The 16,046-nt window shown below is 39.8% G+C and overlaps 1 protein-coding gene and 1 pseudogene across 18 annotated transcripts in view; both read right to left on the bottom strand.

The window, feature by feature from the left end:
* LOC129859981 (collagen alpha-1(IX) chain-like) overlaps window positions 1-7,917 on the bottom strand; it is a 35,825-nt pseudogene extending 27,908 nt beyond the window's left edge.
* Window positions 7,918-10,419: 2,502 nt separating this feature from the next.
* The window catches only part of LOC129859890 (dystonin-like), a 189,332-nt gene continuing 183,705 nt past the window's right edge, over window positions 10,420-16,046 (bottom strand). For 13 of the 18 annotated variants that reach the window (XM_055930113.1, XM_055930146.1, XM_055930181.1 and 10 more), the window contains 4 exons: window positions 15,482-15,675; window positions 14,996-15,106; window positions 11,608-11,740; window positions 10,420-11,477 (listed from right to left, as the gene is read on the bottom strand). In XM_055930113.1, the coding sequence (XP_055786088.1) occupies window positions 11,224-11,477; window positions 11,608-11,740; window positions 14,996-15,106; window positions 15,482-15,675 (692 nt within the window). In that variant the 3' untranslated portion in view covers window positions 10,420-11,223. The remainder of the gene's footprint in view (window positions 11,478-11,607; window positions 11,741-14,995; window positions 15,107-15,481; window positions 15,676-16,046) is intronic. The other 5 variants (XM_055930163.1, XM_055930210.1, XM_055930226.1 and 2 more) reach the window with 3 other exon arrangements.

The following is a 16,046-nucleotide window of genomic DNA, read 5'->3' as shown; positions in this document are numbered from 1 at the left end:
TCGAGCTAAAGGATAGCTGATGACCACAAACCGTGGTTAGCTGAATACTAATGTTAGCCAGTAAACTGGCTAGCTTCTGGTTAGCTTCTGGGTTGCTTCTGGCTAGCTTCTATTGTGGATTTCAGATTTTAGGTAAATAATACTTTTTATATATATATATAAATATATACACGGGACACGACAAGACGTCTGACTACTATGCCATCTTGGAATCAAAGTATCATGGGACAATCAAAAGAAATCAGCCAAGATCTCCTCCCAAAAATTGTAGACCTCCACAAGTCTTGTTCATCCTTGGGAGCAATTTCCAAATGCCTGAAGGTACCACGCTCATCTGTATAAACAATAGTACGCAAGTATAAACACCATGGGACCACGCAGCCGTCATACCGCTCAGGAAGGAGACACCTTCTGTCTCCTAGAGATGTGCGTACTTTGATGCGAAAAGTGCAAATCAATCCCAGAACAACAACAAAGGACCTTGTGAAGATGCTGGAGGAAACAGGTACAAAAGTATCTATATCCACAGTAAAACGAGTCCTATATCGACATAACCTGAAAGGCCGCTCAGCAAGGAAGAAGCGACTGCTCCAAAACCGCCATAAAAAAGCCAGACAACGGTTTGCAACTGCACATGGGGACAAAGATCATGTTTTTTGGAGAAATGTCCTTTGGTCTGATGAAACAAAAATAGAACTGTTTGGCCATAATGACCATTGTATGTTTGGAGAAAAAAGGGGGAGACTTGCAAGCCGAAGAACACCATCCCAACCGTGAAGCACAGGGGTGGCAGTATCATGTTGTGGGGGTGCTTTTCTACAGGAGGGACTGGTGCACTTCACAAAATAGATAGCATCATGAGAAAGGAAAATTATGTGGATATATTGAAGCAACATCTCAAGACATCAGTCAGGAAGCGAAAGCTTGGTCGCAAATGGGTCTTCCAAATGGACAATGACCCCAAGCATACTTCCAAATTTGTGGCAAAATGGCTTAAGGACAACAAGGTATTGGAGTGACCATCACAAAGCACTGACCTCAATCCTATAGAAAATGTGTGGGCAGAACTGAAAAAGCGTGTGCGAGCAAGGAGGCCTTACAAACCTGACTCAGTTACACCAGCTCTGTCAGGAGGAATGGGCCAAAATTTATCCAAATTATTGTGGGAAGCTTGTGGAAGGCTACCAGAAAACATTTGACAATTTAGGCTACCCGAAAAAGTTAAACAATTTCAAAGAAATACTACAAAATACTAATTGAGTGTATGTAAACTTCTGACTTCTGACTGGGAATGTGATTAAATAAATAAAGCATAAATAAATAATTCTCTCTACTATTATTCTGACATTTCACATTCTTAAAATAAAGTGGTGATCCTAACTGACCTAAAACAGGGAATTTTTACTGGGATTAAATGTCAGGAATTGTGAATAACTGAGTTTAAATGTATTTGGCTAAGGTGTATGTAAACTTCCGACTTCAACTGTAATTCCAGTGAAATGTGCACTTGCGTCAATCAGAACACACAAGCTCACCTCGGGGACTTTCTTATTTTTCTGTTTTGCACAGTGTTCATGCAGAACCCCGCTTAGGCATGCGTAATCATATGACTGAATTTACAGTAATTAGATGTGAAATAATAAATTATGTCATGAGTGAACTACTGTAGAGTGGTGTATCACAGCCGTCCATGGTGACTGTTATACAGTAGTCTTGGCCAGTGGAATGTGGCTCTGACTGATTGTATAAGACAGACCAGACATCGGAGCAACACATTGGAGTTTCCCAACCTGTCAAGTGTGTGGGCATGACAGTGAGTTATATGCATTTCATTGTGGCCTTTGAATGGAATATACAACATCAGTCCAAACACTTGAAGTTATCATAATAACCATAACATTTCCTTGGAGGAGTTAGATGTTTACAGAAGGATGAAATCTGAACATGGGCTATTAGGGGTTTCTAGTAGTACATGATGACTATAATGATGTGTTAAATATTTCCTTTAGACCGAAGATCTAAGTAGTGCGAGACATGCTGACCCCTGAAACATGGAGTTAGTGTTAACACAGTGTAGACCACAATTTCTGACCTGAGGAAAGATGTGTCATAGCTAAGGGAAAATTGAACAACTTATTCTGTAAGTGTTTCCACACAGATGCCCATATCCTCACTCATATAAGACACTGTTTTGGCCTTTGAATTGGGGTTATTCTACTTGGTCAACCAACACCTTTGATCAAGACCAACAGTCCTCTATTCCATGGCACCAGTTTACTAGCCATCTCACTTCAGACCACGCCATGCACATTCAGCTGCTAAGAGGCTAACCTTGGAGACGCTAAAGGCTTTATCCAGAAGCATGACCGTGAACTTTACAACTTTACTAATGGAAGGACCACCCACCCACCGGGATGGTCAGTTCATATATTGGAGCCAGGGAATGCCCTCCTTAGACGTCAGCGGGGGTGGCTGTAAACATGGTCGTGCTCTGTGACTTACAGATTGGCAGGGGGTGAGGGTTCCACTGAGTCACAGAAGACAGATGTTGGCCCCCAACTGAGCTCCAGAAACAGTATGTCCCCCTCATCCGCCTGTCTTTGAGTGAGTACCCAGCGTAGTCGTGTGTGTGTGTGTGTGTGTGTGTGTGTGTGTGTGTGTGTGTGTGTGTGTGTGTGTGTGTGTGTGTGTGTGTGTGTGTGTGTGTGCGTGTGCGTGTGCGTGCGTGTGTGTGTGTGTTTTTCGCCCAGCGTCTCTCCAGACTAAAGGGCATGTTAAATGCCAAGCCAACAACTCGTCCTCTGTCTTTGAAGACCCACTGCCAGCCTTGCACACTATTGGGCACATGTTCTCGGTTCTCTGGGTTGTGTTGAAAAGACATTAAGCATTTTAACTCCAGCATACCACTGAGTACTGGAGCTACATCAAAGAGGTAAATTAGTCATAACTCAGTCTCAATGGAAATAATCATGTCTACTGCCTAAAGTCTACAAGCAGGATTATGTTTGCATAGTCAAACATGTAATTGAATCCTGATGCAATGAGTATGCCATGTCCTTTCACTAAACTGCTTAATAAACATTTTGTCCTCTGCTCTGCGCTGGATGGCTCTCTATTGCACTTTAAGAGGCATTCTGTTCTCAACTCTCTCCAGTCCTCTGACAATGACAAAGCATTCTTCCTGAGTGCTAAGTAAATGAAGGGCAGTAGTATGATGTTGATGACTACGATGACTACGATTAAAACAATTATGAAACAATGATTAATACGTATAAAACATAGCAACCTACCGAAGCAAGTAAAACGACATTCATTATTAGGCATTTGCAATAATGTTATGCAACTGTCTGCTTTCGCTGTCTGTGGAATTCAACACATTCAGATTCAATCTATTAAGTGTTCTATTAAGCATCTCCTAATGTTAAAGTGAAACCAGACAGTCTACGATCCTTTGCCATATTGATCTAAACCATTTCCCTTCCAATGCAGATAAGCCTGGTATTGAAACATGGATCATCCAGCACTCTGCCCTTTTCTTACCACTTCACAACCATTCTCCATTCTCATGCGCTGCTCCCCAGGGACAGATGCATACGACCTTCAGTAGTCCCAACGTGAGTGGGGGCCCAGTGTTTACCATTTCTAGGCGTCCCTGCTTCTGCTCCTGTTTCCATCATACCGTTTCTCAGTTATACTTCCATTGCCCTTTTCCACAACTTCACTGCTGTCGAGCAAGCAGGGGTTGTTCTATTTAATTCACTGTAGAAATCTCCTCAGTCAATATGGGGCCTACAACCCAACATCTAATGTCTGCATACTGTAAAATCTACAAAGACCAACAGAGAGCATACATTCTGAGCGACAATTACCACTCATTATTCTAAAGTGTTGACCCTCACCAAATACAGCTCAACTCAACAACGTAGTGAGAACTATAATGAGAAAATGTCCTTACCCAGTTGCCTAGTCTTCCTGGCTCTCCTGTGTTGCCTGTGAGACCTCTGTGACCCTGCAGATGGAGAAATACAGTGGTAGCAGTTACCATTAGCCTGGACCATGAGCAAGCCAAGTTGGTCTCATCCTGTATGTGCCGTAAGCAACTCTTTTACCTATCATTGCCAATGAACGAACACAGAGACTGGCCCGCCAGGCTAATGGCTCTCAGCTCATGATTCAAAGCAGTGGTGCTGTAATGGGAACTGTAATGAGCCTAGTAGTCACCTTTGGTCCTGGTGGCCCCTGGTTGCCAGGCTGTCCTGGCATACACGTACAGGTGGCCCTTCCTGCTGTCAGTCCAATTTCAGCATACCCTCCACACTGAATAGAATAGAACTTGATTAGTCCATCTGTAGGGACAGAAATAATTCTTATGATTGGTTCCCTACTCCCTAGAGACACCACACAAACACACAGCACACATTTGGGAGGGGCACGTAGTCACTTCTATGGGAGACAATGAGATTACAGGCTAGATTAAAAGACATACTGTACTGTACGTATCGCTCAGTGAGGAACATGAACCCACTGACAGTCGCATCCAACTCACCACACTGGAGAGCTCACAGCAGTCCTCTGAGTAGGCCTTCTCTGGATCACAGGACACATCCATCTGCTGGAGGTCTACCTACAGTACCAGGACATGAGATATTATGGTCAGTGTGCTTTCATATGAACACTGAATTGACTGTGCTGCTTTCATCAATGTTGACTACAATTGCAAAATACTGTAGGCAACCCAGCATGATTTGGTCTGAACAGCACAGAACTTACTTAGGCGGAGCGGTCTCCCACAGCCCTCTTTACAATGGAGGTGTAACCTTGGTGGATGATGGGTCTGGGATTGTCGATGGGCTCCACGCTCACCTCCTCGCAATCCACCAGCAACTTGACCTTATCGCCCTTGACCTGCAGCGCCAGCTTGTGCCACTCGCCGTCAAACAGCTTTTCCACCTGGTGGAATGTGCGCAGCATCTGGGTGCCACGGGGGCTGGTGTAGAAGAAGTCCAGAGATCGTGTGTTGCCCTGGAAACGGAGGCCCACCTGTTCACGTCCATCAGTGTCGCTGACCTGCCACAAGTTCCAGGACCTCTTGGCGGCGTCCTTCGTAACCTTAAATGTGGCAATGATGGAGTAGTCGGAGGGCAGGCCGTCGGGGTACACATCACTGTTGCACGACAATCATGGTGTATTAGGAGACACTGAACATAGATCAAAACATACTATTTTCATCTAGAACATGCATTTGCATTTGTAGTGCAATTGTATTTTGAATAAAACGATCAAATACTTTTGAAACAACACAATCAGTGTTGCACGGGCTTAACATTTGATAGCTTTTCCCACTGCTTTTAAACCTCTGCTTTTGGTTTCAAAACCACCCTAGTTGGAAACTAGTTGGAAACTCTGAAACTGAAACTTAATCTACCATTAATGTTTTCAATCACAGCAGGCCTGTTGCACAACCTAATTGTATACACCATCTTCTCTCCCTCTGTGGCTTCCTGTCAAGGCAAATCACTCCGGTTGCCTTTTTGATGCTGTACTTTGACATTTTACATCATTCTTTGTTTCCATGATTTGTATTTAATTTATAGTAACACACTTCTGCTACTCAATATAAACATATCTTAGTTGTCAGGCATTGAACATTTTACATTTTTGTAAAAGAAAATGTAAGGGAGTACATCAGATTTAATATTGCAGATAGATTGTAGCTTCCATCAATGTAATTGTCTGCATCACTTTCAATCCCCCATATATATTTTTTTGCAAATATATATACATATACACACATACACATGCATACAGGAATTGAAAGTTCATTGGGGACAGCTTTGCTGGCCACAACATACAGAGGGAAAAGACCCAACAAATAGATGAACTACTGATGTTTAATGCCTCCCAGCAATAAGTAGACAGACAGCATAAATCTGTGTGTAGCCTATCTATGCCAAGAAAGTGTCAATGAGGGTTTGAAGAAGGCTGGGGAAACCCTCCCCTATTCCAATTTAACGATGATGTCTTCATTTCCAAAGGAAACCCTGGATGATAGGCTGATACACTATAACTACTCATAATGCATTTTGACCAACAGCACATCATTATGCTAATAAACAAACGAGTCAATTACTAGATTCATCCATTGTGATGACTGAATGAAATTCCAGTCGTGTTCCACCAACTGTCCATTGGTGAACATCAAGTTCAGAAGCAAAGGCACATTTGTAGGTTTCTGTGCAGGAGAGGAAATCAAATCTGTTGTTTGGGAGAGACAATTACACTGAGTGGAAAAACCATGGATACCCCATTGGCAAAGGAGCAGAGAATAAACGTAGCTCATACAATACACGTCGCTATTAATCTTTCATTTTTGTGCATGGTCCTAGCTCATGTTGACTAGCTCACATGGGAGGAAAGTAGGAAACCTTAAGATAAACATAATTATTCACCGTCAGTGAGGAGGAATGAATCAGTTTGGGCGCTGGGTCTCGTTCAGGAGGATGCAACATACTGGAAATACTATAAATAAAGCTAACATGATGACTTTTTCTACATGTCAGTGAGGCATGTCGATTCTATAACTACATGTTTCTAAAGTTTGAACAATGTTGTGCCATACCCTTACACTTTGGTTGATTACTTTTATCTGTACATTTGTGCCTTTTTAATTATGTCATTATTTGAACTATGTGTGTTAAGTTTGTATATCAGGAAAATTCTACTCAGGACCACTTGAGAAATAAGTGTTTTCCTGTGTTATCCTCTGAGAATCAACTTTACATCTTGACATTTATTTCTTTGAAACCTCACAATCAAATTCCAATCTATTCTAATCAATTTGGCCTCAAATGTGCACGCAGACAGTACCTCGTTGTTTTGCGTAGGTGGATGGCAGGGTTCACACGGTAGGCCACTGAATCCGGTTCAGATCCGTCTACTTTCCTCACCCCTCTGGACTTAGATACACTGAACTCCTCTAGCATGTTATAACCTCAGAGTAAAAACATGCAGCTCAGTTTTGCACCAATGTCATGTTCATAGTGTTGAAGGGTTAAAGTAAGGCAGTGAATGATGAGGATCTGGATGCATTTTTAGACATTAAACACATAATTTGAAAAAGTCACAAAGTAGATTGAACAGTGCAGTGGCAGTGGGTATGTGGAAGGACTGGACAGGTGAATAAATCAAAAAGTGATTTATCGCAAAATATGATCAATCAAACAATGATTATTGGTATTCATGTTACTGGTATTCAACAGCATCAAACTTTTTCAATCTAATGTTTGTGGAATAGTTATTTGTTCAATCAGTGTTGATTTACAGTAACTTTAACAAAGAACAGAACACTTGATTACACACTACAAAATGTCATTACACTTGGCACAACATTAATTCAGTTGACTCTCATGACTCTCATTCCCAGTTGAAGGGTGTCATATTTCCTAATTCTATGGGTGTCATTTCATTCAGAAAATGGGAAGTCCGGATGTTTTTGACCTCACAGTGACGTCAGTTGGGGTTAGTAGTGATACATTCTGTTAAACCAAAATCCCATACTGACTGCAGGAACTACTCAAGAGGGGAAGGATGTGTGCTCTTCTGAGAGGGTTATGGTTTTATGTACCAGTGCTGCCACTTGCTGGTCATACAGAAATAGAGGATCAACTTATATTGCATTGCAAGGAACACTGTTCATAAATTTCCACGCCAACCAACTTTGCTAATATTGGAAAGAAAGAAAACAGACAGTTTTGAGAAAAGCTAAAAATCAATCAAGCAGTATTATTATACCCACAATAAACAGCAAAAGGAAAAAAATGTCATTTTATGGTACTTACTTGGTAATTCCTGGCATTTGGTCAATCCAAAGAAAGCTAGAAGTACTGGGAAAACCAGCATTTCTTTTGAGGCTGGCATTTTCTACATGTGATGTGCCAGGGATTATAAACACCTGCAAAAGTAAAATAAGCAAAGTTCTAAGATCAAGGAAATCTCACTTAAATGTTAGCATTTCCCCCGATTTATCTATAGTGAGGAACAGTGCACTGTTTTACTAAATTGGTAGGATTAGGTCTATTGTAATCAAATGCAAATAAAAAATACTCAACAATAGAATAGCATTACCCTACTCCATTAATAATAGAAATAACAGCATTCTAGAAGAAATGTTGATTACACATGAACACAAAAATTTGTCAGACATGTATTTTACAGGTTTATGTAGGTCTATAAATCAGCATCAAATAATCTATAAAAATGATGTCACTTTTCCATCTGGAATTAAATTATGTCCAATAATAATATTAAATCAAGTCCAATCATGCAATTGGTCAGAAAAGTGCCTATAATAACTTGGTCACAGCTAACTTTTTCATGAACCGTAAAAAAATATATATATCAACTTCACTATGTCAAAAGAAGATTATCCCAACAAATCAAATCATACAATATCAAATCATGTTCACATATGCTCAAATCTCAACCATTGAATAGAATTGAGATACTTAATTTAGTCAAAAAAGTAGGCTGAAGTTAATTTGATTCTTTGACATTTTGTTCCCATAAAACACTATTCATTATCCAGATCCAAAACCGGTACAGTAGAATCTCCTTTACTGAATTGATGGAGCTATTATCTTAGTCTACTCTTAAATCAGACAAATTACACTTTTTTTTCTTACTTTTTCCGTATATATATATATATATATATATATATATAATTATTTATTTTTATCCCCAATTTTGTGATATCCAATTTTAATTAGATGCCAGTAATATTTGTCCACAATAAATCGATGGCCAATTGTTTCCAGCACACACAAAACCCACCATCATATTTCAATTAAATTATAACAAAATCGAAACATACCTATATATGAATGTAGACAATATTGTAAAGATCACTCACATATTCCTGAAAAAGAGGCCCCGATGTGGACTGCTTTCGGTTCCTTTACAGTTCCCGCAGTGAGGATATAACCAATTTTAAAGTGGCATCCCTAGGCCAAACCATGCCTTAAACCATTCAGCAAGATAGTGGCTGGTCTCAGGAAGACCTGACCCTTCCTTGCGCTCCACTCTACCTTCGGTCCCCAGGGGATCTGATCTCTCCCAGAGGCCTGTCTCCTCTGCTGAAACACACTGGTTGTCCTGAGAACGCTCAGGGCAACCATTCAGTTCTTCTTTCCTTTTTTACACACGTTAGGAGCACAAGCAAAATCTAAATCTTTCGACGCATTATTGATTGGGATGGCATAAAATAGACTGAAATGAATTTGCAAGGAGCATGGTAGCCTGTCCTTTCCTACACCTGTCATCTCCTCTGAAGCCTCCCTAATCATTATTCAGCAATACATATGTACATTTTTATTTGCATATTAACTTGTCACAGTTCATATACGTATTGTCATTATTTTAGGCTACTTTTATAATCATACTTTTATCAACTAAAAGGTGAAACATTTTTGGTTATGTGACCGCCTTCCCAGGACAGTCAGTTGCTGTCCCGATTTCCACTGGTAGAAACGTGTAGTATGTCACATTCATACACGAGGAGCGCTCCGCAAACGTTCCCCGCACAGAGAATGGTGGTGCAGGGAATACCATTAACCCAAAACCCGTAAAACACTGCACTGAACCTGGGCATGTGGCCTAAAATAAACGAGAGTTGGATTTGTCAAATGTACCCGGCTTGTGGACCATCACTGATGACATGGCTCTGAATGAAAAATCTAAATGTATGTTCTTTTGAGGCACACACCTTGGCATTAAAGGCACAGTCTGTACATGTTTTGTTATTCATTTCAACAAATTAAATATAACCAGTTGATCTGCTCCTTTGTTTACATTTATGTTGACCCACAGATGGTTTGGGCTGCTTGTAGGCTATAGGCCCATAATTGAGACAAACTTGTCTCTAACTTGTCATTTATGGAATGAGCACCACTATCACAGCTTTTACACAGCTCTTAAATTCGAAAGAGGTAAAAGTTTATATGATCTGAGAGATTTGGAAGAAATGATCTGTAAGAAACTCACAGGTAGACCATGTTGAAATGCAACAATACAGATCAAGTTTCCACATTTTCTGGGGTGAAACTATCCCCTGCTCAACTATAGTTGTCCTATTCAAAGATCTCGAGTGGGTTAAATGCAGAAGACACATTTCAGTTGAATGCATTCAGTTGTACAATTGACTAGATATCCCCCTTTGCCTTTCCCTGTATATTATATAATAACACAACGAGTCATCACTGGACTTTATGAAATACTTCCCATTTCTATATAATGCTAGATTTCTTTTGTCTCCTGTTGTCTCTCCGCTGCATCCTATTGGGTCAATCTACAGAAATTATACATTATACTGTAACAATAATGTATAACATCATATAAAAAAAACAGACAAGTATGTGACCCATGTCAGTATCCCATGGTAGCTTTCGGCTAGCAGATTTATTACAAAACGTTAACAGCGATCCTTTCCACTCTAGCAAAATGAACCATACACTGACGAATGCACTAAAGAATGTCTACTCAGGGTCCGGGGAGGCCAATGTCCAAGGTAAAATGGCACACATCGCTGTAAGTTGACCAAACAAAACAGTACTTCCTAAGGTAAGGTGGAGTACTTTAAAGCCTGGATATTGAGGGATTTCTCTGTGAACTTGCCATCAACAGTCATCTCAGTCAGAACATAATTATTTGCAGTGTTTACTATGTGGTAGGCTACATGTATATTGTATTGCCCTTTAAATGCATTTTGGCAGTACATCATTGCATTTTAAATAGATAATAGATAATTGAGGTGTCCCACAGGGTAGCGTGATGCACCGTCTGTCACACGCATGTCAGCATACAGAACATTCAGTAACCCTCTCACGAGTACAATGCTGTGTGTTACCATTCATTAGTGTGTAGAATTGTTAGTTGACCATAAAGTGTGGTCTTCTCCATGTTTTTTTTCTTTTCAGTTTCTTTAAACTTTTCAGGTTTAGCGTCAATAAAATAAAATAATCATAATAATTTGACATTATTCACATAAAATTAAATACATTAAGACAAACACAAGGCCATTGGCATTCCTTTTTCACTTAATAATAAACAATTTTTCTATTCAACAGAATATTTTACATCTTCACAAGACTTTAAATAATCAACACATACACCAGTCTCTCTTGTCACTTTGGGCCAACGTGACTCCTGTGGTTGTCTCAAGGCCCCTGACTATCTCTTGGAGGTCTGGGCCAGTTTGCTGGGGGTCGACCTTCTTTGAGGAGTGGGGATTTTGGAGGGCTTGCCTCCGTGTTGACGTGACGACGAGCGGGGTGTAGCCCGACTGGTGTCACCCACCGTCTCTGATGTGTCGGAGCACACCGATGCGATATCCGAGATGTCGAAGTCTGAAGCATCGCTTCCCCTCCGGCTGCTCCCTCGGCTGCCTGCTTTACTTCCAGGTCGGCTGCCGGACCTTCTCGATTCTGGGGGACAAAAGATTCCGGTATGGTTATCTGGTTACAGCGACTGGCAACGTTAATAGCAGAGCCGAACAGCAGAGCCCTTTAGAAGACAGAAAGCAGTCACTGCTTTTCAAAAGAATGCTCTACTCACCAAACCCTATGGCCTGTCCCCGTGCTTTCATCACAGCAGCATTGATCAGGGTTCCCGGCTCTTCACCCGACTGGAAACCTTTTCCTGACAAGTATCCAGGGAGCCGCAGTTTACTTCCCTGTATCGGAGTGCTCTGCAAAAGACAGAGCATTTGTTAGCATTTTTCTCTATGTTTGCAAAAAGATATCTTGGTACACAATGGTAAATCACAGAAGAAGACGATACTGTGTTTGAGTTGATTCTCTAGTCTAGTACATCGACTCTTCGAACACTGGTAATTCTTCTCTAATTAGCATGTTATGCAATGTGGCATTCTGATGAAATGTGATGAAATCCCACAGACATCCAATGTAAGGGGTTATTGTGTTGAATGAAAAGTTGATGTACTGTATGATATTTAAGTACCAACCTAAACGTGTACAGTGGATTAATAGATAAACAGTTCAACATGCAACACAGAACAGCGGGCCAGTTCTTACTTTGAGTTAGTTAGAGAAGGTTTTTGACAACAGAGAGAATGTTCCACAACGATCACCAGTTAGTACTTTAAAACATTAAATAAAAATCCCAACTGAAATCGGGCCTCTAATAGACAACAAATATACAGCTTATGTACTCGCTTCAATCACAATTTGCTCCCTACACCTCCCCTTTGGCCTTAACACTCACTCTGTAAGGCGTAAGCCTTCTCAATTCTGGGGGATTGTGTAGTGGTGGAAGCTCCACCACGACAGATTTTACACCTATCCAGACTCTTTAGATCAGGGGTGGTCAAACTTCTGGGCTTGGTTATTTATTTAGAAATGTAAAATGTAAACAATATCTTTTTAGGGTCTTGAAACAAAAGCTTTTTTGAAAGTAATCATAAAATTAGAATTCAAACATTAATCAGATCGCAGCCATATAACAACACATTCTGATTACCATTATTAAAGATGTATAAAACATTTCACCATTGTAGCATAGAAACTGCAACCGAGTTTCTATGTTCATCAGGCTAATAATGTTTTGGGAAAATGTTGCAGTTTTAAAGCACATTTTCTGCAATTCTACACATTTTTCTAAGGGGCAGCGGGAAAATGTAGCAGTCTTGAAACTAATTCCTTGCTATTCTACTCATTTTGCCATGGGGCAGAAAGAACATTTTGCAGTTGTAATGCCTGTTTCCTGCAGTTCTACACATTTTGCCATGACGAATGGTGGTAAAGTGGCTGTTCCACTGGATGTCATTAGGTGAATGCACCAATTTGTAAGTCGCTCTGGATAAGAGCGTCTGCTAAATGACTTAAATGTAAATGTAAATGTGGAAAAAGTACCCAATTGTCATACTTGAGTAAAAGTAAAAATATCTTAATAGAAAATGACTCGAGTAAAAGTCACCCAGTAAAATACTACTTGAGCAAAAGTATTTGGTTTTAAATATATTTAAGTATCAACATTAAATGTAATTGCAAAAATATACTTAAGTATCAAAATTAAAAGTATAATCATTTCAAATTGCTTATATTAAGCAAACCAGATGGCACAATTTTCTTGTTTTTATTTATTAATGAATAGCCAGGGGCACACTCCATTTACAAATGAAGCATTTGTGTGTAGTGAGTCTGCCAGATCAGAGACAGTATGGATGACCAGGCATGTTCTCTTGATAAGTGCATGAATTGGACCATTTTCCTGTCCTGCTAAGCATTCAAAATGTAATGAGTACTGTTGGGTGTCAGGAATAACGTATGGAGTAGAAAGTACATTATTTTCTTTTGGAATGTAGTGAAGTAAAAGTAAAAGTTGTCAAAAATATTAATAGTAAGTACAGATATACACAAAATGACTTAAGTAGTAATTTAAAGTATTTTTACATAAGTCATGGCTAGTGGTGTAAAGTACTTATGTCATGTTGATATGATATCTGAGTGAGAGTGACTAACAAAATCAATGAGGGCCCCCTGGAAGTCAGGGCCCCTGGGCACGTGCCTTGGGTGCCTGGTCAATAATTTGACCATGATTACTACAAGGTTAAGATAGCTGACTAGACTAACTTACCTAGCAAACTATAAAATGTTAGCTGACATGGGATAATTGATTGACCGTCAATAGCTATGTTTCCATTAACTTGTCCAGTGATTTTTTTTCGACAATAGAAAGTTTGCATAGAAAATAGATGCAACAATTGCCTGCTAGGGTGCATTTCCATTTAACTATCTTGAGTCGATAAAAACTGCTGATTGGAATGGCGTCACAACTAAAAAAATATATTTTTAAAAAATCGCAAGAACCTACAGTGTGGAATACAAATGTAGTGGTTGAAGTGTTTCCATTACCCATTTAGGCAAATTGTGCTTTAATACATTGGCGACAACTGTATGCCTTTCAACCTATCTGTTCCTGATAGAATGCAATAAATTAGTCATATTTGCCACATTCTAATAATTGTCATGTGCCTAACGTATCGCCACGGCTGCCTAGGCTAGTCCGTGCCATGGTGAAACTTGCACTCCTGCATATCTGAAACAATTGGATGGTAAAACTTGTCAGCCAATCAGAAAAGCAAGGTGAAGCAATTCAGGTATTCTTGAAACTCAGGAAAAACATTATTTTTATAGTTACATTTTTTTTATTTTGCAAGCAGTAGGCTAGGCATTTAGAATTAAAGCTGCAATGTGCCATTTTTTTTATAAAGCTGTCGTTATCATTGAAAGAATGTCTTGCATGATCTGTTCTGTGTGCGCTATTTCTATGCTTCCCGATCATAAGTTTAGTTTTTGTGTCTTTTACTTTTGGTTTTGTTCACCAGCTTCAAACAACTGAAAATACAATATTTTTGGTTATGGAAAATCTATTTCACAGCAGTTTAAATGGTAAAATGACTCTCTACACTATACTTGCTTGTTTTGTGACAGAACCTGAAATTAGGCGAACTATTAGAATTTTAGTAACCAGGAAATGGAGGAGAGATTTCTTTATAGTGCATCTTTAAATGTGGAGTGGAACTTATAGCTATGTGATGACATCACGTGCCCCACATACCTTCAAAAGTATTCGTCAATCATAATTTATTCGAAAAACACAGTTCCCATCATCATTTGTAGCAATAAAGAAAGATAAAGAAGAAAAAAATCCACTCCTGTCGAACGGATGAAAATGTTGTCGATCTTTAGAAAATATCTTCTTTATCTGCCGTTACCAATATTTGGTTGGCCATGCTTTAGATATTCAATGATTGTGAAGTTAGGGCCAAGGGGAAGGGGTAGGGCTATCTAAGTAGTTATTCATTTATTTCCTTTTTCCTTTTACTCAGACACTATACAATTCAGTTAGATGGTATAGTAGGAGGCAGCAGTTGTTAGGTTCAGAGCTCTGGAGCGTTCCAGACCCTTTTGATTCACTATACCTCAGAGGATGAACCTTGGCTCTCAAAGGAGTCTGATGATTTAAGAGGAGTGGAGGGTTTGCTGTTTGTCAGCCAGGGTTTATCATAATTGCGAGTTATGTGTTGGGGAGTCTGGGGGAATAATGGCAAGTCAAACACACAAACACAGGGATTCAGATGGAGAAATCAATAACTAAAAGGAGTACAGGTAGACTAAATGAAGAGCTATGATATATGACAAAAGAAAGGAATGATCAAAATATATCAGACAACAAAAAACAACATATATAAACAAATGATAAAATAGACAAATGACAAACAATAGATATGGTTGGGAGCATGTGGGGAATGGCAGAAATTGTTCAAATACAACTAGCTTCCTATGGTCATTAAATTCAAGTCATTAGCAAATTTTGCTCTATTGTCAGTGAAGTTAATACATGTATTTGCTGTGGAAGAAGGAGTATGTAGTCAAAAGCTGCTACCCAGATTGTGGGCGTCTCTTACCTTGGGTGTGCTGGGCAAGGCTGGGTTATTATGCTGGGCAGGACAGCTATGGCTAGAGTTTGACCTGTTGGGAGAGGCAGCCCGTGACGACGGTCGCGACCTACGACCTCTATACCGGAAGCTTGCCATCACCTGAGTGGTGCCCTCTGGGAGAATGAACTTTTCCCGCAGCTCCATGTTTGTCCTGCCTTTGGCTGGGGGGTCAAATATGACAACATACAGTAAGACATATGCATGGTTGTTGGTGTATGATTGATTATAAGTAAGGTGAACCTAATTCATTTCAGTGGAGTGAGTAAATGTATGATGAGTACCTGCTTTTAGAAACAGTAGACCATTTGAAATGAATACAGGTTGTTGTTTATACTATTTGTGATTGGACTATTGTGCAAATAAATGCGTGTGAATGAAGGACATGCAGTTTCACATCACTTAGCCACACTGACAAACTCACTGAAAACAAACAGTCCCAATAGGAAGTGCTGTGAAAAGGACATTCTTAACCGATAGAGATTCATATGGACAGAGTGCTTAATGTACAGTACAACAGACTCACTCTGCACAT

The sequence above is a fragment of the Salvelinus fontinalis genome, chromosome 1 (genome assembly GCF_029448725.1).
Source record: "Salvelinus fontinalis isolate EN_2023a chromosome 1, ASM2944872v1, whole genome shotgun sequence".
NCBI lineage: Eukaryota > Metazoa > Chordata > Actinopteri > Salmoniformes > Salmonidae > Salvelinus > Salvelinus fontinalis.
Note: the sequence above shows the minus strand (reverse complement) of the source record. Positions and strands in the feature narration are given on the sequence as shown.